Raw genomic sequence first — 24,708 nt, forward strand, 5'->3', positions numbered from 1 at the left:
GCCATTGATACGTTCTTGTACTTGTTCTATTGAGAAACAGAGAGAAGACAGAGAGTTACTGATATTCTTTGGGAAAAGAGCAACCTTTTTTTTTTTTTTTAATTTAATTTATGGGATTGGGATCAGGGTCGTCTGAAAACAATACAAGAACAGATTAGAAACAGACACTGAATCAAATTTAACTAAAAAAAAGAAAAACCCAAGTGATTATTTTCACCTAAAACCCAAATAAAAGCTAAAGTTTTGATTTTTTTTTTTTTTTTTTTTTGTTGTTGTTGTGAGTGTTGTTCTGTTTCTACATCAACATGGCGTAACGCATGCCGTCGCTTACCATAAGGTGGTTGGTCTCGGAAATGGTGGAGGCAAAATAGTGATCGGTGGAGAGCCAGAAGGTGTCGGCGGAGGAGTGAACGGGTGGTGGAGCGAAGCAAGAGAGGATAGAGAAAGGGGCACGAATGATGCTGAAGACGGCGGCGATGGTGCGGTGAGCAGCAGGGCGGCGGCGGTGGTGGTGATTGGCGACGGCGTAGATGGGGAATTCAGTTGTAGTGAACATGCTCTCGTCGGCGACGCGGTGGCTATTAGTGAAGTTGTGGAGGGTAGGGCGAAGAGCTGCGATGAGGCGCCACATGACGATGATGATGATGATGATGAGGGAAATTGGAGGATTAAATTAATGGGGTTTTGGCGTGGCACCAACTTAATTTGAAGAAAGTGAAGGGGAGAAGATGGGATGGGAGTATTTTTGGTGGGCTATTGAGGATGGGACTTTCCATTTCATAATCCCCTAAATTCTCAACTTGGGACTTCTTTTTGTTCACTTTTTACTCCTCCTACTTCCCCTACTCTCTCCTCTACCCTTCCCGCTCCCTTTTAAAGACCATTAACATGACGTTCTTCTCCTGTTTGAACAGAGTTTGGAACCAAACTTCTCTTTAAGAAGATAGACGGGTTGATTCAGATGAGATCCAATATAGATCTAACTTTCTATTCACTCATGGGATCTAGGCGGTTCAGGAGGGACCTCTTTGGCTCCTCTCTTCCTGAGAATCCATACATCCCTTATCAGTATATGGACAACTATCTCTTGACCATAGGTTTAGGTTCGACCTCAATGGAAAAATAAAATGGAGACTCTAACAACGTATTTTCATAGACCAAGAATTATAAGATTGTCCCTTTCATTCTAGGGTTACGAAAGGATCGTACCATTCGAGCTTTTATTTTATTTTATTTTTTTTTATGTTTTTCCTGGAAGTTTGGAGAAAAGCTCCGGTCAATAGGATTTTCTTAATCCTCCCTTCGTGAAAGTGAAAGGAAAAACGTGAAATTCTTTTTCCTTTCTTTTACAGGGAGTCATCCCAAACTCAGGATTAATTAGGTTCGAACGTGAATCAACCCTGTTCAAAGCCTATTTAGACTCTAAAGAAGTTGAATCAAGGGAGTCACGGGGTCACCATCATCCATAACTCGAGTCAACCCAAACTCATGGTCAATTGAGTTCGAACCCGAACCAACCCTGCCCAAAGCCCATTTAGACTCTCGAGAAGCCAAACTAAGGGATAAAAGCTCACATGGTCACCTTGGTTCAATCCTATCTTATGATCAGGGTTACTTTGATAAGTATTATATCCTAAATTCATTAGACTAAGTAGTTTGACCATATTTGTTGTTGAGAATATTTAGTCTTCCATTATAGTTTAACATATTTATCGTAACCTAATATCGTGTATCTATTTATTGCTCTTTCCATTTCCTTTGTAGTCTATTTGATTTTGTAAATAATTATAAATAGATAACTTTCACCGTCATTTAGGTAAATTGGCTTTAGCAAATATTTAAATGGTATTAGAGTCCCTCCGATTTAGCAGCCCCGATCTTTTCTTCTCCATGGCTTTTTAATCGACTTCTCGTCTTCTTCCTTTCAACACTCTAATCCATACGATCACCATCAAACTTTCTTCATCTAATTATCTTATTTGGAAAAACCAACTTCTTCTCCCTGAAACTCGAGACATACTCAACTATGTTGTTAGAATTTGTATATATATATATATATATATATATTATAATAAAAGTTGATAAATTTATATTAAATGGAAAAGGGGAAATTTAAGGTGGTGGGTAAGTGAGTTGCAGGGATGTATCTGTGTCCTTCACGAGTGTGCGTATATATTTCTTTGTTTTGTTTCTCTCGTAAGTGACGTTTGTGGAGCCTATAAATATGCCATGCCCGTTTTCCGACAAAACAGTCGGGTCGGGTGGCAACTTTTATGCAAATCCAGCCGTCCATTGGGAGGAGCCATTCGGAGAAGATAAGGAACGCCGTTGATTTAATCAAGGGGAACAAAAGGCAAGACCCCGGAATGATGGGTGTTAGAAAATAGGACAGCAGTGCACATGAGTGGGCCCCGCATGCGTTAAAAAAGGAGAATTGATGCCTAATTGATTGACGACTCAGCACGGACCTATTCTTATTTCTTCCCTCTCCTTATTTCCCACTTTCTTTTTCTTTTTCTTTTTCTCGCTCTCTTTTTATTCAAAATTACATGTTTACCCCATCCTTTTCATCTTTTTATTTTTTTATTTTTTTATTTTCATTTTACCCCCTTAATTCTGTGATTTCTCACTTTTGTCCTCCCCTTTTAAAAAAAATATTTAACATGTCACACGTGACTTATAAATATTTAATATTTGAATTTTATGAAATTTTAGTTAGGAATATAACCTATTTTGTTTCTATGAATATATTAAATCCCTAATCTTAAAAAAAAAATTATTAAATTATTTTAATGATAACGTGCGATGGTGGTTTGTATATTTAAATTACTAAATAAAAATAACATATGTTCCCTAAGTCTAGATATGAAAGAATTAATAAAAATATTAGATTAAAATCAACAATTTAGATATCATTTTCATATCATGCATCTTATTCTTTCTACATATATTCAATCCAATGTTTCAGATTAATTATATCATGCATCTTATTTATTTATTTTTTTTTCTTCTTCTTCTCTTTAATAGCTAGAGTAAATATGAGATCCTACATTAATTGGAAAGAACGAAACATTACTTATACAAGTGTGGAAATCTCTCCATAACAGACTCGTTTTAAAATCATGAGGTTGAAGGCGATATGTGTAGGTCATAGTGAACATTATTTGTTAGCGATAAGCTTGAGCTGTTACAAATGGCATTAGAGGCAGACACTAGGCAGTGTGCTAGCACGGTTACTAATGGTATTAGAACTAGATATCGAGCGATGTGTTAGCGTTGTTATAAATGATATCAAAGGCAGACACTGAGCAGTGTGTCAATGTTGTTACAAATAGTATCAGAGTCAAACATCAAGCGGTGTGCTAGCGACGAAACTGGGCACTGAAGGGGAATGAATTGTGAGATCCCACGTTAATTAGAGAGGGGAATAAAGCATTTCTTACAAGGGTGTAGAAATTCAAGCGGTGTGCTAGTTAGGACGCTAGGCCCCTAAGGGAGGTGGTTTGTGAGATCCTACGTCAATTGGAGAGGAGAATGAAGCATTTCTTACAAGGGTGTAGAAACCCGAACGTTATGCCAGCAAGGACGTTAGGCCCTTAAGGAAGGTGGTTTGTGAGATCCCACATCAATTGGAGAGGAGAATGAAGCATTTCTTACAAGGGTGTGGAAATCCGAACGGTGTGGCATCGAGAACACTGAGTCCCCAAGGGAAATGGATTGTGAGATCTCACATCGATTAGAGAGTAGAACGAAACATTTCTTACAAAGGTGTCAAAACCTCTTCCGAACAAACGTGTTTTAAAGCTAACGATCAGACGTAACAAATCAAAATAGACAATATCTAGTAACAATAATTAAAGTAATGGAAAGAAATGATATCACAATTATTATTAAGAATATACCATGATTGAATCTACATCCATCCATCCATAGATCAAAGGGTGGATAGATAGAAAGAATAATATTCCCATCTAGAGGGGAATGGTGGAATTATTCAACAAAAAGTGGACCCCACACCCCACAACCAAACCACACTCCTTCCTTCCTTGTAATTTCCATCCCCATTTTTATTATCTTTTGATGCCACCAAACACCACTTTCTTTACACCCCTACTCTGTTATTCCTTTTCGCCTTTACCATTTCGATCATGTCCGCAGGCTCTGCATTTCCCCTGCACAACAAGAAGCCCAATCTCCCACACCAAATGGATAATCTTAGCCATGATGTTCTTCACCACATCCTTTCTCGCCTACCCATTTCATCCTTGATTCGCTTCCAATATGTTTGCAGGTCATGGCGTCTTCTCGCTCAAAACCCTCAATTTCTTGACCAACATGAAAACTTTCGTTGCTTAATCTTCCACTGTGATTACCCCATCAGAAACCACCTCTGTTTCGTCGATTTCCCTGCTTTCCAACAACAAAAACAGCCCGTCAAGAGGATTTCCACTCCTTTTTCTGCTACAATGCCTGAGTACGACGTCGTAGGCTCCTGCAATGGCTTCCTCTGTTTATCGGATTCTCTTTACAATGAAAAGCTCTTTATATACAACCCCTTTACTAGAGAGTACCTGGAATTACCCAAAACCAAGGAATTTCCGAACCCGGATGTGGTTTGTGGGATTGGATTTCATCCACAAACCAAACAGTTCAAAGTGATTAAGATTGTTTACTCCAGAGGCTTCCGTCGTATCCAGAGACGCGTCCACCACTCAGAAGTTCAAATTTTCACTTTGGGAAGCTCGAATTGGAGAAGCGTAGGCAGAATTAGCCACCATCTAGCTCATGGTCAGTCGCAGGCCATCGTCAACGGCAGACTCCACTGGGTTTCTCTACCTCGACGGCACCATCACGGTCGCACCATCGTCTCATTTGACTTAGGAACAGAGGAATTCATAGACATCCCAAAGCCCGATTATGGGAGCTTGAGTCGTTGTAATTACCATTTAGTGATTCTAAATGGGTGTCTCTCAGCCGCCGTTTACTGTACTCACGGCAAAATGGAGATATGGGTCATGGAACAGTACGGCGTGAAGGAATCTTGGGTCAAACGCTTTAACATTGGGACTTACATGCCCAAATCCATCAAACAAGAAGCATCAGAGATTTCTTTCAAGGTCTCCAAGATTGTTCTGCGGAGTAAAATCGTTAAAGTTGTTTGCATTTTGAAAAGTGGAGAGATTTTGTTGGAGTATAGAAACAGAGCTCTGGTTCTTTTCAATCCAACTACTGGGAAATTTAAGGATGTCATTTTTGAGGGCATGCCCAATTGGTTTCATACTGTCGTTCATTTTGGTAGCCTGAATCGGATCGATTCCCTCTTTGAATAGTAATCATGTTCTTCAAATGGTTATGAAAGTTGTACCCTTTTCATCTTTGTAGCTTAATAAAAGCAGAACAGAGCAGAGCTCTGTTATACACATAAACAAATTAAATTATGATTCTAAGCGGCCGTTCATTCTAAGCGTCCGATCATATGGTGTTATAGTTCTTGAATAATATGAACAAAAATGCATTAAAGTGACCAAATTTCTCAACCATAATTTGGATTCAAATTCAATTACTCGGCCTTCTCAGCTGCAGATTCTTCTTCTGGCTTCTCCTCTGCTTCTTCTGCAGGCTTCTCTTCCACCACCTCCACCGCCGGTGGCTCAGCCTCTGCTGGTTTGGTCTCCTCTTCCACCACAAGCTCAGCTGCCACTTCAGCCGCCTATTCTTCAGCAGCTTCTTCCTTTGGCTCTTCTTCAAGAACTACTTCCTTGGTTTCTACTTAAACAGAGCTGACTCCGGTGGTACAACCTGCAATATCAGCAAAACAACCCCATCGGAGCCAGGAAATAAGAAATGAACAATGACCCAATTCGAATTTGTCCCCAAATTTTCAAAAGATCACACACAAACATATGTAAAAGAAGCTGAAATGTATAATTATGATAATCCTATAAAAATTTATGAACACAGATAAAACAGAGTTACATGATATTGAAGCAGAGGAAGAAAGGGTGGGATGGAAGTACGAGGAAGCATGAGAGTGGCTTATATAGGACAGACAAGAGAATGGAGTGGCAGTGAGGAGATGTTTTGAGAATTTTAATGAAATGTTTAATGTGGGTATGACAAAAAAAAAACAACTCGAGAGAGATTTTCACGTTCGAGACCCACTTTCACGTCAGCTTTAAGGGTTTAAAACACGTATACTAGACAGAGAATTTCACGTTCTTACAAGAAATGTTTCGTTCTCATTTTTAACGAATGTGAAATTTCATAGTTCACCTCTTTGGAGCCCAACCTCTTCGCTGACATATCTTCCTTTATCGGCTCTAATACAATTTCTAACCGTTCAAGCTCACCGCCAATAAATATTGTCTAATTAGCTATCGATAAGTTTCAACTCTTTGTTAAATTTGCATTTCAGTTCATCAAATTTTCAATGTTGTTTTTTTTTGTTTTTAAATTTTAATTTGAAATAATTGAGAAGCAGACGTGGAAATGTGGGTCCCAGGAGCTCGAGGCCAACGCATGAAGAGCAATTATGAGTGGCGTTTGAAATTTGACTCATCATAAAGGAGGGGACCCACTTAGTGAATGTGATTGGTGATGATGAAGAGATTATAGAAGAAGGGCCCCACTTAGCCGCCACATGGCGAAAAAGTCTATGAATGGCTGAGTATGATTGGTGACGTGGAGGCCAGCTAAGCATGCAGGCATCCCTTTTCTGCTTAACGTCATCGACCTTCCAACCAATACTTTAATATTGGCCAAAACTTTCAACGTTCATGCATTTGAAAAATAATTAAAATAAAAAATAAAAAAAATCAACGACGTTTTTCATATTAACTAATAATATTAAATTACAAAGTATTAAAACATATATTTGAGGTATTTAAAAATTTTATAGCCTTAAATAGATTTTAAAAAAAAAATCGTCTATTTAATTTGAATAAAGTGATTCTTATTGTTTATTCAAATAATAATAATAATGATAATAATAATAATAATAATAATAATAATAATAATAATAATAATAATAATAATAATAATAATAATGGGCAGGAGGGTGGGGGCAAAGAGCCAGAAAGTAGTGTCAAAAGTAGGCAAAAGATCATCTCTAATTTGGAATGGGCGGTGGGCTGGGCCACCAAGGTGGACCCACTATTCACCAAATTAACTCATGACACGTGGCAAACATGGTCAGCACAACTTAAAAAGGTATCGCCTTATCTATTTGCAACTAATCCAAGAGCAGAAAACTAATGTATTCTTAGCCTAGCGTGGAGAGTGGTTGTGACACTCTCCACGTAAATTAGTAATCGTCTTTTACCGTTGTTATTTTTTTGAAGGAGTAGTGACAAATAACCTTAACTACATGTTCTTATGACAGTGAAACAGCAACCTACATGTCTCTGTCTGGTTTGGATTTTGTTCATCCCTTATAAGGAACAAACAGAACCACCGCTGGGGTCTGCTGCTGATTCCACAATGCTCACCCTTCACCTTCCGCCCTTTACATCCCAACAATCCTCATTTATATGCTCCTCTTCTCCTCTTCTCCTTCATCCCTCTCGCCTTCTCAGCCTTCTCCCAGTTACTCTTCTCTCTTGTCCCTCTTTCTAATGCCATCCCCATTTATGTGCATTTTTGTTTTCTTTGTGCTTTGTTTGGTTCAAGAGCCTAATACCATGCCTTTTGCATTTCAGGGACAAAACAGAGAAACAAAATGAAACTCTGCATCATTCTCTTGTTTGGTATTTGGCTGATGCTCATGCCCTCTTCACCAGCATGTGCTCAAACTGCTGCTCCTAAGCCTCCTTCAATTAGCCCGACTCCCGCACCGGAACCAGCCCCGGCACCGGCCGCTGATCATGTCAACCTCGCTGATTTGCTAACAGTAGCTGGTCCCTTCCATAAGTTTCTTGGCTACCTTGAATCCACCAAAGTCATTGATACCTTCCAAAAGCAAGCCAATGATTCAGTAGAGGGAATAACCATATTTGTACCAAAAGATGGTGCATTTTCATCCCTCAACAAGCCTTCACTATCCAACCTCACCAACGACCAGCTCAAATCACTGTTACTCTTTCATGCCTTACCACATTACTACACTCTAGCTGATTTCAACGGCCTTAGCCAAAAGGGTCCCATCACAACATTTGCCGGTCAGCACTACACTTTGAATTTTACTGATGCATCTGGCACTGTTCACATCAGCTCAGGCTGGACCAACACAAAGGTGAGCAGCAGCGTGCTTTCGACCGATCCCATTGCAGTTTATCAAGTCGATCATGTACTCCTTCCAGAGGCAATCTTCGGAACCGATTTCCCTCCCACGCCAGCACCAGTACCAAGCCCCAACGTCGCTCCTGCTGAAACAGAGGACAGTGTTTCTCCATCATCGACCGAGTCTCCGTCTTCTTCCTTTAGGATTGCTGGAATGGTACTCTGGAGCCAGTTGGTTTTAGCCATTTCAACTGGATTGCTCCTGTTTTATTGAGTGAAGGATAAAGAAGTTTCAGTTTATTTGTGTGTGTATCAATTTTGTTCAATGCAATGTCGAAAGGAAATCAAATCTGATTCCATGAACAGATTGCTCATTACATGAGAACAGAAATTACAGAGCATGGGACACCCACAAAACTTTCTTTTGCAGTGTAATTAACAGTGTACATTAAAAAGTAAGAATATTTATAATTTACATTTCATAAAGCTACAAACAAACACCATGGAAAAACAGATGCTCTCTTGTTTTTGTTTTACTTTACTTTCTGGCAGGGAAGAAGTCGTGTATTTTCTCCCATTAAAATGGCTATAATGTTACAGTTTGAACAGCTTGACAGGTGGGAATCCAAGATATTATTTGTCATCCTCGTGGAGGGAATTTAATCTCCTCAATCTCTGATCAAGCTCAGCCATAACTGCTGGTTCTTGCTTTTTCCTTTGCTTCGATATCGTATTGGTCGTCGTTGATCCGATGTTGTCATATGCTACCTGCAACAGGTTCACAATCCAAACGCTTTGTTCAAACCATTGTCCGAAAAGATGTCGATCAAACCAAATGTTCTTCGAGTTAGTAACAATGTTTCAAAGAACATGAATTCACAACTCAAAGCTTCCAACCGCAGTTAGTCAACAACAATATCGAGACGAGAAGAAATTGAACTTCGCAAAGATGTTACAGAAACGACAATTACCGTGAGTAGATCATCGGGATCGAATAGGTAATGTGTAGTTTTTTGAACAATATTAATCACATCTCCCACATGATGGGATAGAAGCAACTGGTCTTCCTTCATCTGAAATTGGTTTCGAGATGAAGTATGGTCATTAATCGAACTTCGACCGAGCAGTAAAAACAGATAATCTCTAATATCGATTCGAGTTCCAAGCAGTTACCTTAAAGATAGCCAAAGCCACATGAAACAAAACTTTTGCTCCCTCATAGAAAAGGACGTCCCAAACACGTAGAGTCGTCTGTGAAAAACGATGTTTCAGTCTCTTCTAGAACTAAAACATGATTGAAAGAGCTTTCTAATACAAACATTTGGTCAGCTAAAAGTTCAGAAAAAGATCAAGCGTGGGCACCCAGAGGGAGCATACTTCTAACCTCAGAAGGAAGGCTTTTGGAGAAAAGACACAGGAACCACTCAGTGGCGACAAGGGAGACATCAAAATCCAATGCTTCCAAATGGGCAGCTAACCTGAATTCACATTCCAATTTATAAGAATGCTTGAACTAATTAGACAATAAATCAATGTCATGACAAGTTTAGGCACCTGGAACACTTTTTGGTAAGTAAATCTTTGAACACCCTTTGCTCGACATGACAACCCGACAAATTGGTCGTGTAACAGTCACGAACTAAAACGTTTTCTAAGAGGACAGCTAGCATCCAAAAAGCATCTTCTTCTGTTTTCATCACAAGCAATAACAATGCAGCAACATAGTTTAACCCCTGCACCAAAACTGAATTAATGCCAAGGTGTTCTAAATGACAGATCGAATTCAGCCCACAAACAGATCAATAACAAGAGTATGATATAACCATGTCTTTTACCAATAGCAACTAGAAATCATTTCTGTGCTCCAAGTCTATATTCTAGAGAAACAAAAGGATGAGGAGGACCGGGATAGAAGGGGAGAGAGAGAGAGAGGGTTGAATTAAGCATGGATAGACCACTGAAACAACTGCTGAGAAACAGAGTTGAATCGCGATTTTAGACGTAGAGGGAAAGAATGTGGAATTCTGAATGCAAAACTATGAGATATAGTTGGGGAGAAGAACGAAACATTCTTTATAAGGGTGTGGAAACCTCTCCCTAGCAGACGCATTTTAAAAACAAACCTTGAGGGGAAGCTCGAAAGAGAAAGCTCAAAGAGGACAATGTCTACATGCAGTGAGCTTGGGCCATTACAATTGGTATCAGAGCCAGACACTAGGCGATGTGCTAGCGAGAAGATTGAGCTCCAAAGGGGGGCAGACACGAGGTAGTGTGCCAGCAAGGACGCTGGACCTTGAAAGGAGGTGGATTGGGGGATCCCACATATTGATTGGAGAAGGGAACGAGTGCAAGTGAGGACACTGGGCCCCGAAAGAGGGTGGATTGTGAGATCTCACATCGATTGGGGAGGAGAACAAAACATTCTTCATAAGGGTGTAGAAACCTCTCCCTAGCAGACACGTTTTAAAAACATTGAGGGGAAGCTTGAAATGGATAGTCCAAAGAAGATAATATCTCCTAGCAGTGGACTTGGGCCGTTACAAAATTGTGCAGACTAACGCGTAAAGTTTACGGGTAATTTTCTGAGCAGATGGTTATGTTAGAGTGAAGGAGATAAACAAACCCACCTGACAGTATCCAACATCAGAGTCACGGAAGGAATATCCAACAAGAACACGTCGAAGAGCAGCATGACCCTCCGGAGTATCTAACCAAGGATGGCCAGGAAAAGTCCGGGGCAAGTCCTGCATTTGTACATAAAAACACCGGAACAAGTTGAAAGGGTTGTAATTCTAATATTCATGTTCAATGAGAATCAAGAACTCACACAATGAAGGCAAACAAACTCTGATGAATCCAACAAAAATTCCAAAAGAACTTACATGATCAATCTGCCTAGTGGCAGGCGTGACTTTCCCTTCAACAGCCTTGGTCAAATCATTGTAATAGCTCTCAGGAACCGTGGATTTCTTCTTGGCAGCTCCGGATAAGGAGAACCAAATCTTGGGGCGAAGAACCGGGGGGATTCCTTTCCAAATCAACTTCTTGAGAGTGATAGCATTAGCAAGAGTTGATAATTTGAGGGAGGATTTGAGGGCAATACCCTCAAAAACAGAGGGTTCCAAGTACCAACTAGCGCCTTTGCTGGCCTCCAATGTCCACCAAACACGACCATGTTGCCTCACCTTTTCCCTCACTTCATTCAACACATTAACATCGTCCACATTGCCTTCCACAACAAACCCATATAGATCTTGAAACTTAACTGTAATATTAGCCCTTCTCGCATGGATACTCGGCCTTAAAATTGGAACCTGTGCTTGTAATTCTACAGCAATATCTCTTTTGCCTTGAGTCCCAAACATTTCTTGGGGTTATTCCAACAGATCAAGAAAACAAAGGGGGATTTCGTGATTTCGTGATTTCGTTCTTTAATATGAAACAAACAAATCCCACCAGCTTCAAACCATGAGAATGGTCAATTTTGGACGAAAAACTACAGAAGAAGAAGAAATATCCTCCAAAACCTCCCCACCATTGCCATCAAATCCGCCAAAAACAATTCCTTAAAAAACCAACTAGAAATTAACAATAATTTCTTGCCTTCCGGGGTCGGCTCTTAATTCATATATTAAAAGAAAAAGAAAAGAAAAAAATGGGAAGAAATCGATTCTTCCCAAAAGAAAATTACAGGCGCAGACAAAGAGGAAAAGGTTTATGCAAAAAACGAAACCAGAAAACAGAAACAAGAGATTGTATATAAGATCATACCAGAGGCGATAAAGGGTAGCGATTGAATGGCAGAAAAATTGAATTAAAGAAGGTTTTTGGAAAGGACGACGAAAATGGAGGAGGGTTGAGCCGTTGTAAGGGCACAAGAAAGCCGGAATTTTCAATGGAAACAGAGGCAATAGATAGGGCTCAGCCTGTGAGGTGGGTTTTCAAATTTCGTCGTGTAACCAAAAGCAGAGGAAAAAAAATCATTCAATTAAACAAACAAACAAAAAAAACAACCGAAAATGTCCGATTTTTTTTAATATTTTTAAAAAGAATGATTTCGAATTTGAATATTCATAAATAAATATTGTGTTTTTTCTCTTTAATGTAACGTTGTGAACCGAAGGGGATTGTGTATATTAAACAAAAAGACAAGTTTTTTTAATTTAATGATTATTTTGAAAAATAGAGCCGGCTCTGAGTGACGAACACGATGGAATTAGACATGTCCATTTTAGATGTAGGGTTGGAGTCCCATGGGACCCGCTTCGAGATGAGATTGTTCATTTAGATAGAGAATGGGGAGGAAGTGGATAATATTTTTTTTTCTATTAATAAATGGAGCGGAGAATTAGATTATATTCTCCATCCGTGTCCCTGTCCAATTTCCCGTCTCTCGTATAATATAAATATATTTTCAATACATATATTTTTATTTATATTAAAAAAATTTAATTAATTAATTTTGAAACTAATTCAAATTTTTAAATACATAAGTTTTTTTTATCAAATATATCCCTAGATTAACATTTTTCTACCCTTTTTTTTAATAAAAAATAGGTTAAAAAATGAAAACTTTAAAAATAACTTTAATTTTTTTTAAAAAAATAATAAACCAGTAAAAATTACTTGCATTCAACTCTATCTCCATAAATGGACGAACTTTCATCTATATTAGATGAACGACTCTACACAACAGTATGATATTATCCCATTTGAGCATAACCTCTCGTGATTTTGGTTTGGACTTCCCAAAATGCCTCATACCAATTGAGAGAATATTCTTTAATTATAAATCTACGATCATTCTCTAAATTAGTCGATGTGGAACTTTCATCCAAACCGCACTAGGTTACCTAAGGCGACAAGATTTGATCACATCGAGATGGCTACCCTTTTCATTTCTTCGCTACAAAGCTAACATAATCTTGATGAACAAAGCAAAGCAGTGGGGGCAGAACCAAAGTCGCCATCTCAATTGACAATTATGGACATGCCACGTCCTTCATTTTATCCGTTTGGGCCGATGGAGGGTGGGGATTTTATCGGGAATTCAAATTTAGATCCTGGAAATAAGGAGATTTAATTCTAATTTTAATCAAGTATAATATTGTGTGTTTGGATTCACATACCCCAAATAAAATAAAACAAAACAATATATAATAATAATTTTAAGGGTATTAAATATTTTTTGAAAAATGGTAAAATATCAGTTAAATTATACACAGTAATTAATGCATTTAATACTTACATTTTGCATAAATTACTCTTTAATTAGAATAATGTAGATGACATTTAGGGTAACATCCATATTTAATCTAATAATTGGAAAACACATACAAAAAGGTTAAAAAAAACAGTAGATGATGGTAAAATGCAACTTACGTACCTTGAATAAATAAAACAATGGAGAAAGAAATATAAATATTATATATATATATACACACACGAGGGTATTGTTGTAATTGAGGATTCAAAGTCTTCATCCGATTCCCAATGTAAATGTAATATTATATAAACTAATAAATATAACCCTAAGTTTTATTGCTAATTAATAATCATAATAAATCTTCACTTCTATTTTTTTATATTTAAGATTTTAAATGATATATATAAATTTATTTTCTTCCTACTACTAATAATAATAATAAAAAAAAGATTGTTTTTTTGATAGGAGAAAAAGAAATGGTTGAAAGTCAAGAAAGTCCTCGGGCGCAACGCATGGCGTGTAATTTTGGACCTAAACCTTCCCTCCCAACACGCACTGCAATGTCCAATGTCTACATTAATTTGCATGCCCCATTAGTCAAATTTTTTGCCTTTTTATAATAATACTATACACCAACACCAAAAAGAAAAGCAGTTAGGAATCACTGACTCTTCGTAATAGTATGACATTGTCTGCTCTAAACATAAACTCTCGTGATTTTGCTCTGAGCGGGTGAGGATTATTGGGAGTGAGTTCCACATTGGTTAATTTAGTGGAAGATCATGGGGTTATAAGTGAGGAATATTATCTTTATTAGTACGAGGCATTTTAGGAAAGCTATGAGAGCCTATGCTCAAAGTAGACAATATCATACTATTTGTGGAAAGTTGTGATTCCTAACATGATATAGAGTCATGACCCTAAACTTAGCCATGAAATAGAATCCTCAAACATGAAACAAAGAATTGTGAGCCTCGATTAAGGGGAGGCTTATAGTGTACTTTGTTCAAGGGGAGGATTGTTGACGTTCGTTAATTTAGTGGAAAATCATGGGTTTATAAGTGAGGAATAGTATCTCCATTAGTATGAGGCATTTTGGGGAAGCCCAAAACAAATCCATGAGAGCTTATGCTCAAAGTGGACGGACAATATCATACCATTACCATTGTGGAGAGTTGTGATTCCTAACTTGATACGAGTACTTATAAAATCATGATCATTCCCTAAATCAGTCTGGGTAAGACTTTGAACATAAACAAAAGAAGAAGATGATTTGAGGGTAGCAATGGGAAGAACTTTGACTAATACTCATAAAATGTTTGGTTAACAACAAAACTAAGATGTGTATATATATATATATATGTATTGCAGAAGAAGAGAGAAGACAAGTATGATGAAAGGAAGAGGAAATGGAAGTAAAAAGAAATGCCTGGCCTTCCCATGTACGCCGCCGGTGCGAGAAAGTGGGTCAACAGTGTTGATGTGGGAGGAAGAAGTGTTCAAATGGGAGCCTCAAGGAACGCTTCCTTTTCCTCTTCATATTCCCAAGAAGAAGAAGAAGAGGAGGAGAAGAGGGTTTTGTGGTGGTGGTGTTTTGAAAATGGTTTTGCGTTGAAGTTATATCATAAAATTTGGGCCAAAAACAAAAGCAGGGAGAGGGTAGGAGAGGCCTTTTTGTTGCACGCCTTGGGGCTGCTCACCTTGTCTTCCTCCTTCCTCATAACAACAAACAAACAAACAAACAAATAAATGCCTATTTTCCTGTGTAATAATAAATGACAAATGGGGGCATTTAGACACCAAAGATCTAACCATGCTGGTCTATTTAGCTAACACAACATTCACTAAATGACATGTCTCTTCACCCAATTTCAGGCTCATGCTTTTATTCCAAGATTCCTAGTAGGTAGGATTAATTACAAAATCAAAATGAGAGAGAGCCGAGGGAAAACCCGTTTCTTTCTCATTTTCGAATTAGGGTTTAGGTTATTTTGTTTTGTAACTATAACACCCTAACCACACCGCTAGTAGATATTGTCTTTTTTAAAAGTTTTTAAAACGCGTCTGCTAGGGAGAGGTCTCCACACTCTTGTAAACAATGTTTTGTTCCCCCTTTCCAACCAATGTCAGATCTCTCAATCCACCTCCTTTCGGGACTCAGTGTCCTTGCTGGCACACCACCCCGTGTTTTGACTCTGATATCATTTGTAACTCAACCTCAGATTATATGGTTCTCGACTCTAATACCATTTGTAACATCTCATCCCCACTGCTAACATATATTGTTTCTTTGTGCTCAGTTGGTATCAAAGCTAAGGAGATTGGAGATTCAACTCACTCCATTTTAGGGATATGCCCAATTGGTGATATGACTAACAGAGGAAGGTTATACTCCAAAATCTCACATTGATTGGAGAGAGGAACGAGTAAGGTTATACTCTAAAATCTCACATTGATTGGAGAGAGGAACGAGTGCCAGCGAGGACGTTGGGCTCTGAAAAGGAGGTAGATTGAGATATCCCACGTTAGTTGGAAAGGAGAACAAAATATTTTTTATAATGGTATGAAAACCTCTATAGCTGACGCGCTTTAAAAACTTTGAGAGAAAACTCAAAAGAAATAATCTAAAGAGAATAATATTTACCAGCGGTGAGTTTGGACGGTTATAATATTCGATTAAATTTTTATTTCGCGTTAATTATCTTTAAAAAAAATTGGATAGTTTACATTGTAGTTGCTTAGAAGATATAATTGTATTGCTTGCTATCAAATTTGAAATGGCAAACAATATTTATTCCTAAATTAATTTTAACCATTAATATTATTTAATTAATTAGTAAATACAATCAACCATTTAAATCATGAAAATGAATTAAAATCATTTTATAAATATTTATGTCTACATTTTAATATACATATGAATATATATATATAGACAGCTGTAAATACAGGAATATATAATCCTTATTTATAAATACATTAATTCACGGTTTAATTTGATTTATTTAAGTAATAAGTAGGACTAATAATATGATAAGTCCATGTATTATATACGTAATTAGTTGTCTGGATTTATATCCTGGTGTCAGTATTATCGTGTCTGGCTCTAATACCATTTGTAACCGTTTAAACCCGCCGTAGAAGTAGTAAAAGTAAAACGAAGACATAATATATATATATATATATATATTTCACATGCAAGAGTGGCGTAGTACTGAAGGGAACTAACCCTTCTATTGTAGGGCACTATGACCCTTCATTCTTAATTATTTATTCATTTTCCTTTACCTCCTACCCTTATTCTTTGTACCACCACACTTACACACACACACTAATCACTTCCCACCTCCACCTCCACCACCGCCCCATCCGCCTCCATGTCCGCCTCCACCTCGCCATCCGCCGTGGCCTCCCCATCTATGTGCGGCTGCTTCCACTTCTGCACGCTCCTGTTGTGCCTCACCGTTGGTGTTGGCATTGGTATTGGCCTGCGCTTCTGCAGCGCTTCCGCAGCATTTCACGCAGCGATACCCATACCGTTTGCAGCATCCGTGGTAGCAGTGTAGCTTCGACTCTTCCACGGTATTTGCATTTGCTCCTACATTAATTCATTCCGTTAAACGAGCACGACTCTTCATATTGATATGATATTGTCCACGAGCTTATGCTCTGGATGTCCCCAAAAGACTTCATAATAATGGAGAGAGTATTATTTGTTTATAAACTCATGATCATTCCTTAAATTAGCAGAGGTAGGACTTTCATCATCCAACACCTCCCCTCGAACAAAGCACGCCTCTCCTTAATTGAGGCTCGATTCCTTTGGAGTTTTAGTCATTTTTGACTGCCTTCATACCTTCGAAGAGGCTCGACTCTTTTTTCTTGTTGGAGTCCTTTGTTCGACATTTGAGGATTTACCAATCTATTGGCATGACTAAGTTTAGGGCATGATTCTAATATCAGGTTAAACGAATACGACTCTCCACAATGGTATGATATTGTCTACTTTGAGCACAAGCTCTCATGAGTTTGCTTTGAGCTTCCCCAAAATAACTCGTACCAATGGAGATAGTATTCTTTGTTTATAAACCCATGATTATTCTCTAAATTAGTCCCATCATTCAACACATTCAGGAAGCAACAACCAATTATCAATAATACTTAAAAGATTTAAATTTATTTGATCATTATTGGCGCAATTAATTACAATACCTTCAGCTTTGTCAGGCTGCTGTTGGCTTCCTTCGGACGCTGCCGACGCAGAAACAGAGATAGAGACCAACAAGAACAGCAGCAGACACGCAACCACAACAGCTTTGGACTTCATTGTATTCTTCAGTTCTGGAAAGAAAAAGAAAAGATGGTGTAATCTTGGAACAAGATGGGGGTGTATTTATATGGTTGGGGTCAGGGATGGATATGTTATGAATGTTTTGGTTGATTGGAGTGCCATCGGTCAAAGGCTTATCGGCTTTCGTTTGATTACAAGAACCTGGGCTATGGCCAGAAGGTTACACCTACGTGTATGGGTTTGAGCTATGTCGGGGGTTCAGTTGCTGCCAAATGGCAAATCAAGGATGCCTGGTTTTGCCAAGTGTTTCTTCTATTTTTTTTCTTTTTTTTTTTCTCTGTTTTGGTTTGACAAGTTTGACTCGGAACTTCCTGCTTTTCTTTTCCTTCGTGTTATGCCTGCAAATGCCGACTACACCTTTTCCTTACTATTTTTAAAATGTGTCTGCGATAACAATGTAAAAAAATGTTTTATTCCCTTACATTACACCGTCTATTCTCTTCCGTAGTTGACATATCCTCCCCTTCGACCCGACATATTTTTATGAGATTTGAACTCCACCCCGACATATTCCTATGAGATTTGAACTCCACTGAGTGCCATCTTGTGGCATTCTTGTGGCATTTGTTCTCTGAGACGCCTCAATTTACCCCCTTTGAGACTCTGAGTCCTTGCTAGCACACCACCTCATGTCTACCTCTTCGGGACTCGACCTCCCAACCTCCTTACTATCACATCGCCCCGTAACCTAGCTCTGATACCATTTGTAACGATCCATCAGGATTCAACCTTCTTACTGCTACATCACCCAATAACCCGACTCTGACACTATTTGAATTGAATGGTCGGGTTCCACTTCTCTTCCTCTTAGACAAACACATCCCATTGTCCCTAAAATTCTACAATACTTGAATCCTTGTATCCTTGGTGTTGGCTTTTCCTAATTACTTTAAATATTAAGACTTTCATACTGTGAAGTTTTTTATATTTATTTTCATAGTGATACAAATTAATTTAAAAAAAATTAAATTAATAAACCAATAAAAGGCGAGAAGGTATAAAATCTTGAAATAACCAACGAAAACTAAAGCTAAAAATGCCATAAATATTATTTTTTCCAACCAGCCATAGATGTTGTAGTCTAATTATAAAAGGGAAGGGGAGACGAACCAGAAAAAGAAAAATCTTTTAAGACTCAAAATTTATGCACATTTGTTAATCTAAGACTGACTGACGAATAGCTCACCCCCTCCAACCATGGGGGTTACGAAACATCAATAATCACTCGAACCCTAAATCTTATCAATATCTTCATCCTCAAACTCCAGATAATCATCAACCCCGCCATCATCCTCATCGTCGATACCGCCGGCGATACCCTCGTTGAGGCGGGTGTTCTCCGGAAGCTCCCCATATGCCTTCAATAGCCTTGCTTCATCAGGCATGTACTTGAGGATAACATCAGCTTTATCATCCTGATAGTCGCGAAGACCAACGAGTATTATATCACCAGCTGCAATCCAGACCTTCTTGTGCATCTTCCCTCGGATATGGCAAAGACGCTTCGACCCGTCAATGCACATTGCCTCACACCGACCGTTCCCCAACATTCTGAGAACTTGAGCATACTCCTGACCATCTTCCTTGAACACAAGCTCGCGCTTCTCATCATCTGCTTCGTTCTTTCCTCTCTTCCTGTTCTTTCCTCCCTTTCCCTTGTTCTTTGGCATGTTTGCTGTTTCTTTCCGTCATACATAGAAGTGCAATATGAGCAATTGTGATACCAATAACATAAAAAGTTAATCGCATAATTCAAAACCTTGCGCTCTAAATATAATCAAGTTATACACATAATAATCTCACGCATTCATCTTGCTGCTATTCATACAGAACATGAAAAATACAAACAATGATCACTTGCCAGTTGCAGCTGCAATTATAAATGTTAATATTGGCCACTTATGACCATAAGCCCTAATCTAGAAAATTGAAGTCGACCCTCAAGCGCCCACCACAAGTGAAACAAAGATACGATGGAAAAAAAAAAAAANACCACCGACATATCCTCCCCTTCGACCCGACATATTTTTATGAGATTTGAACTCCACCCCGACATATTCCTATGAGATTTGAACTCCACTGAGTGCCATCTTGTGGCATTCTTGTGGCATTTGTTCTCTGAGACGCCTCAATTTACCCCCTTTGAGACTCTGAGTCCTTGCTAGCACACCACCGACATATCCTCCCCTTCGACCCGACATATTTTTATGAGATTTGAACTCCACCCCGACATATTCCTATGAGATTTGAACTCCACTGAGTGCCATCTTGTGGCATTCTTGTGGCATTTGTTCTCTGAGACGCCTCAATTTACCCCCTTTGAGACTCTGAGTCCTTGCTAGCACACCACCTCATGTCTACCTCTTCGGGACTCGACCTCCCAACCTCCTTACTATCACATCGCCCCGTAACCTAGCTCTGATACCATTTGTAACGATCCATCAGGATTCAACCTTCTTACTGCTACATCACCCAATAACCCGACTCTGACACTATTTGAATTGAATGGTCGGGTTCCACTTCTCTTCCTCTTAGACAAACACATCCCATTGTCCCTAAAATTCTACAATACTTGAATCCTTGTATCCTTGGTGTTGGCTTTTCCTAATTACTTTAAATATTAAGACTTTCATACTGTGAAGTTTTTTATATTTATTTTCATAGTGATACAAATTAATTTAAAAAAAATTAAATTAATAAACCAATAAAAGGCGAGAAGGTATAAAATCTTGAAATAACCAACGAAAACTAAAGCTAAAAATGCCATAAATATTATTTTTTCCAACCAGCCATAGATGTTGTAGTCTAATTATAAAAGGGAAGGGGAGACGAACCAGAAAAAGAAAAATCTTTTAAGACTCAAAATTTATGCACATTTGTTAATCTAAGACTGACTGACGAATAGCTCACCCCCTCCAACCATGGGGGTTACGAAACATCAATAATCACTCGAACCCTAAATCTTATCAATATCTTCATCCTCAAACTCCAGATAATCATCAACCCCGCCATCATCCTCATCGTCGATACCGCCGGCGATACCCTCGTTGAGGCGGGTGTTCTCCGGAAGCTCCCCATATGCCTTCAATAGCCTTGCTTCATCAGGCATGTACTTGAGGATAACATCAGCTTTATCATCCTGATAGTCGCGAAGACCAACGAGTATTATATCACCAGCTGCAATCCAGACCTTCTTGTGCATCTTCCCTCGGATATGGCAAAGACGCTTCGACCCGTCAATGCACATTGCCTCACACCGACCGTTCCCCAACATTCTGAGAACTTGAGCATACTCCTGACCATCTTCCTTGAACACAAGCTCGCGCTTCTCATCATCTGCTTCGTTCTTTCCTCTCTTCCTGTTCTTTCCTCCCTTTCCCTTGTTCTTTGGCATGTTTGCTGTTTCTTTCCGTCATACATAGAAGTGCAATATGAGCAATTGTGATACCAATAACATAAAAAGTTAATCGCATAATTCAAAACCTTGCGCTCTAAATATAATCAAGTTATACACATAATAATCTCACGCATTCATCTTGCTGCTATTCATACAGAACATGAAAAATACAAACAATGATCACTTGCCAGTTGCAGCTGCAATTATAAATGTTAATATTGGCCACTTATGACCATAAGCCCTAATCTAGAAAATTGAAGTCGACCCTCAAGCGCCCACCACAAGTGAAACAAAGATACGATGGAAAAAAAAAAAAAACGAAGAGCGTATTATAAAACCATTCAATAGCTAAAAGAATTGAACCACAAAATCATTATCCTTCCTAGAATCAGAGCGAGTAAAAACGACGCAACTGGAATCGTAAACGAGTTCATCGATAAACAAAATAGAAAACCTAGAAACTAAAATCAACGATCTCTATCTAATAGAAAGCACGAATCCTTTTCAATCGTATTGGAAAGGAGTACACATAACGCACCAGCTTATCATGTAATCCTCCCAGAAACAGTCATCGTAACAACTTAATACATCCAGCAAATTCAATACAAAAATTAAACAGCCACACAACATAGAAACAAATATCGACCACAAAGCTGATGATAACCTTAACAAATATAAGAAATCAAGAAAAATAGCTCCAAAAACAATATATGCCCACCTTTACCAAAGAAGAGAAGGCGAAGGCGAAGCAGAGGCAGGAGCAGGAGCAGAAGCTTGTGGAAATCAAGACGAACACGCAAGAACGAGAGCCCTAGGCTGCGTTTTTCGTTATTTATAGGGAGAAGGTTAGAGTCGGTGCCCCGAATCAAACCGAAAAGTCTTGGGCCGGTGAACTGTCAACTCAGGCCCAGCCCAGCATCAAAACAATGGATAAATTTACATGTATACCCTAATTGCTACTCGTATTATCAAAAATGCCCTTGAAATAACAAAAATGATATTTAATTTTAAATTTCACATAATTCCAACACTATCTCTAATAATAGTTTAGATTAGACCGTACCAATAATATTTACAACTATATATATAAAATTAAAAAAAAAAAAACCTCCCATCTTACAATTTTACCCTTTACAAAAAGAAAAGTCTTATCTCATTTATAAAAAAAATATTATTTTTCCGAACAAAATATTTTCAACTAGTACTTAGGTGGTACACTCCGTCACAAATGAGAAAAAAAATATATTCTAAAAATAAGAAAGAAGAGTTTGACACGTGACAAATTGTAGTTGAACCAGTGTAGATATTTGGGACAGAACAACTTTAATTAATATCCATCAAGAAACATGATCATGTTCAACATCTTCGATTATAAATATATATTTTTTAGAAAGGGAGAATATAGAGTATTTCAAAGTTTGATATAATGAATGGAATCAAACATTTTTCTATATTGTTCTTAAGATGTAAAGATGGTTACGATGGAATCTGTCCATCTAGGATGGAGGACTCGTAGTATCTCTCTAGATCTGGCAAAAGCGAAAGACCTCGTAACGTAATTCGAATGGGGGCGAACATTAAAAAGCACTCGAACTTCAATAATCATTCATTCATATTTCATTCTGGTCTTCCAGGTTTTTACACAGAACAGAAGAGAAGAGAAGAGAAGAGAAGAAAGCATTCGACTCTTGCATTATTCAGTTTTCATTATACTATATATTGCGTGGGAAGTTCATCATTTCTTCCCGCTCTTCTTCAGCCCAGCACCTCCAAAGGCCCCCTTCTGTTGGGCCTTCGCTTTCAGCTCTCTCAGCGCCTGTAATTCCATAAAACAACTCAAAATTATAGCTACCCATGGGCCACAAGAGAGTTGTGGGATAGTTTCTTGCTCTAAGTTCAAGGTGTCTCACCTTTTCCTCGTCCTTCTTCTTCTGCATATTCGCCAGATCAACCTGTTCATCACAAAAATGCTTACTTACCTCACTACTAAACACATATTTTCATCATTTTGTTTCAAAATTATAGACATCCCTGATAACAACGTGGCTATCCTCGTAAACTCGAAGGTTCTTGGTATCGAGGGCCTGGTTCACACAGATGTGCTCGGGAGTCGACTACATACCATATCAGCCTTTTCATTATCTTCAACACCCTACAAAACTTGCCCAATTGGCAGGCCCATAGTCACCTACTATCGACTCGAAATGAGATGCATCTTCTATAAGGGAGCATGGCCTTTGTTTCTCATCTCTATCAAACTACAAGCAATGCTTTTCTTTAGCCCTCTATCCATAATGAGAGCTCTTAGCCTTGTGATTCCTTCTCATATACCTCCTTGTGTGTACATGTTCGATAGAATCACATAGTTCCCGCCATCATCAAGTTCGAGGTTAGATAGCTATTCTAATGCTAACCTACTCATCTCCACATTGCGACACGAGTGAAGCAGGCTACTACACAACATCTAGCTTGCTCTCATTTGAAATACGTCGTATAAGGTAATCACTTACTATTGATCTGAAATACGTCTATTGAGAATACATGGGCAAAAGTGGAATGATACCCGACGTACAAAGACCAAAATGATATTTCGAACCAGAAAGAAAATAGACGTGCGGCAAGGATCCATCCATAACGTAATAAAATCAAAGCATACCTCATCGTATTCTTTCTTGTCAACCTTGGGTTGCTTCAAAGGCTTTGCTTTCCCTCCTATAAAGACATACATACCACACAATTGACTCTCCATGTCACAATTTAAATCAGTTGTCTTCGAATCCGACCTATGATACTATCCTATACAAGATGAAAATGAAACAGAAAGCTCAAATCGTCCATAACCTTAAGGAAATAGACAGTACCTTGCTTGGACGACATGGCGGAAAGATAAGGTTTGGCCTGAATCGAATAGCACAACGAAGGAACGCCCGTGGGCGGCAATCAACGGCTCGCAAAGTATCACAACCGGCAACTATCATAGAGGCCATAAAGCATTGCACGAGTTAGGAATTCGCAAATTCTAAACATCCATGCTCATATAACATGCCTTCGAAACATTAGATTTTTGTTGGGTGACTAAGATTTTAAAAGAACAAAAAGAACTCACTGATTATCATAAAAGATCAATCGTACAAGAGATGAAATCTATAATCTAAAATCAACGATCTCAGCTGATCGAAAACATGATACTTATCAATCGCAGAGAAGAGTACACCTACCGCATCAACGTATCACATAACCCCAACCCCAGAAACAATTATCAGAAAAAACGCTTGAGTTTCGAGAAAATCCGAGTAAGAACAGAACCAGCCGCACAACACAAATCAGAAAATCTGAACAAAAATACTGAGTAATTGGATTACCTTTAGCAAAGAAGAGAATGAGAAGCAGAAGCCGGTGGAAATCAAGGCAAAACCGGACGAATGGCAGCCCTAGGTTGCGTTTTTGTATACGGAGATGCCCGAATCCAACCCGAAAGGTATTGGGTCGGTCAACAAAATTGCTGTTCTTGTCAAGTTATCGAACTCAGGCCCAATC

General features: G+C 38.5%; 8 protein-coding genes across 11 annotated transcripts; 2 read left to right on the forward strand and 6 right to left on the reverse strand.

Annotated features, from left to right (window-relative positions):
* Positions 1-262: 262 nt before the first annotated feature.
* Positions 263-838, reverse strand: LOC111448722. Its single transcript, XM_023088436.1, has one exon. The coding sequence runs from the start codon at positions 629-631 to the stop codon at positions 296-298; it is 336 nt and encodes a 111-aa protein (XP_022944204.1). The 5' UTR covers positions 632-838; the 3' UTR covers positions 263-295.
* A 3,092-nt stretch (positions 839-3,930) lies between these two features.
* On the forward strand, positions 3,931-5,430 carry LOC111449080 (F-box protein At3g07870-like). The gene has a single exon (XM_023088930.1). The coding sequence runs from the start codon at positions 4,149-4,151 to the stop codon at positions 5,328-5,330; it is 1,182 nt and encodes a 393-aa protein (XP_022944698.1). The 5' UTR covers positions 3,931-4,148; the 3' UTR covers positions 5,331-5,430.
* A 1,979-nt stretch (positions 5,431-7,409) lies between these two features.
* LOC111448880 (fasciclin-like arabinogalactan protein 7) lies at positions 7,410-8,577 on the forward strand. The gene is made up of 2 exons (XM_023088659.1): positions 7,410-7,584; positions 7,698-8,577. Exons 1-2 carry the CDS (start codon positions 7,530-7,532, stop codon positions 8,489-8,491), a joined length of 849 nt encoding a protein of 282 aa, XP_022944427.1. The 5' UTR covers positions 7,410-7,529; the 3' UTR covers positions 8,492-8,577.
* Positions 8,558-12,165, reverse strand: LOC111448879 (growth hormone-regulated TBC protein 1-like). Its single transcript, XM_023088658.1, has 8 exons — positions 11,989-12,165; positions 11,100-11,782; positions 10,845-10,961; positions 9,772-9,950; positions 9,602-9,695; positions 9,391-9,468; positions 9,189-9,290; positions 8,558-8,985 (listed from the first exon to the last, which is right to left on the reverse strand). Exons 2-8 carry the CDS (start codon positions 11,580-11,582, stop codon positions 8,851-8,853), a joined length of 1,188 nt encoding a protein of 395 aa, XP_022944426.1. The 5' UTR covers positions 11,583-11,782; positions 11,989-12,165; the 3' UTR covers positions 8,558-8,850.
* A 4,447-nt stretch (positions 12,166-16,612) lies between these two features.
* On the reverse strand, positions 16,613-17,799 carry LOC111448800 (CYC02 protein-like). Its single transcript, XM_023088552.1, has 2 exons — positions 17,636-17,799; positions 16,613-17,021 (listed from the first exon to the last, which is right to left on the reverse strand). The coding sequence occupies exons 1-2, from the start codon at positions 17,748-17,750 to the stop codon at positions 16,759-16,761; spliced, it is 378 nt and encodes a 125-aa protein (XP_022944320.1). The 5' UTR covers positions 17,751-17,799; the 3' UTR covers positions 16,613-16,758.
* Positions 17,800-18,795: 996 nt separating this feature from the next.
* On the reverse strand, positions 18,796-19,738 carry LOC111449098 (eukaryotic translation initiation factor 1A-like). Its single transcript, XM_023088957.1, has one exon. It carries the CDS (start codon positions 19,442-19,444, stop codon positions 19,007-19,009), a length of 438 nt encoding a protein of 145 aa, XP_022944725.1. The 5' UTR covers positions 19,445-19,738; the 3' UTR covers positions 18,796-19,006.
* A 781-nt stretch (positions 19,739-20,519) lies between these two features.
* LOC111449041 (eukaryotic translation initiation factor 1A-like) lies at positions 20,520-21,988 on the reverse strand. Of its 2 annotated transcripts, none has more exons than XM_023088873.1 (2): positions 21,890-21,988; positions 20,520-21,173 (listed from the first exon to the last, which is right to left on the reverse strand). In XM_023088873.1, the coding sequence occupies exon 2, from the start codon at positions 21,166-21,168 to the stop codon at positions 20,731-20,733; it is 438 nt and encodes a 145-aa protein (XP_022944641.1). In that variant the 5' UTR covers positions 21,169-21,173; positions 21,890-21,988; the 3' UTR covers positions 20,520-20,730. The 2 variants fall into 2 exon arrangements, with proteins under 2 accessions (XP_022944641.1, XP_022944639.1); XM_023088871.1 differs by having other exon boundaries at positions 20,525-21,179.
* A 763-nt stretch (positions 21,989-22,751) lies between these two features.
* On the reverse strand, positions 22,752-24,679 carry LOC111448285 (translation machinery-associated protein 7-like). Of its 3 annotated transcripts, none has more exons than XM_023087779.1 (5): positions 24,534-24,679; positions 24,033-24,142; positions 23,828-23,883; positions 23,082-23,123; positions 22,752-22,987 (listed from the first exon to the last, which is right to left on the reverse strand). In XM_023087779.1, the coding sequence occupies exons 2-5, from the start codon at positions 24,046-24,048 to the stop codon at positions 22,907-22,909; spliced, it is 195 nt and encodes a 64-aa protein (XP_022943547.1). In that variant the 5' UTR covers positions 24,049-24,142; positions 24,534-24,679; the 3' UTR covers positions 22,752-22,906. The 3 variants fall into 3 exon arrangements, with proteins under 3 accessions (XP_022943547.1, XP_022943548.1, XP_022943546.1); XM_023087780.1 differs by lacking the exon at positions 24,534-24,679 and adding an exon at positions 24,278-24,476; XM_023087778.1 differs by lacking the exons at positions 23,828-23,883; positions 24,534-24,679 and adding an exon at positions 24,278-24,506.
* Positions 24,680-24,708: the final 29 nt, after the last annotated feature.

Source organism: Cucurbita moschata, unplaced genomic scaffold, assembly GCF_002738365.1.
Source record: "Cucurbita moschata cultivar Rifu unplaced genomic scaffold, Cmos_1.0 Cmo_Scf00010, whole genome shotgun sequence".
NCBI lineage: Eukaryota > Viridiplantae > Streptophyta > Magnoliopsida > Cucurbitales > Cucurbitaceae > Cucurbita > Cucurbita moschata.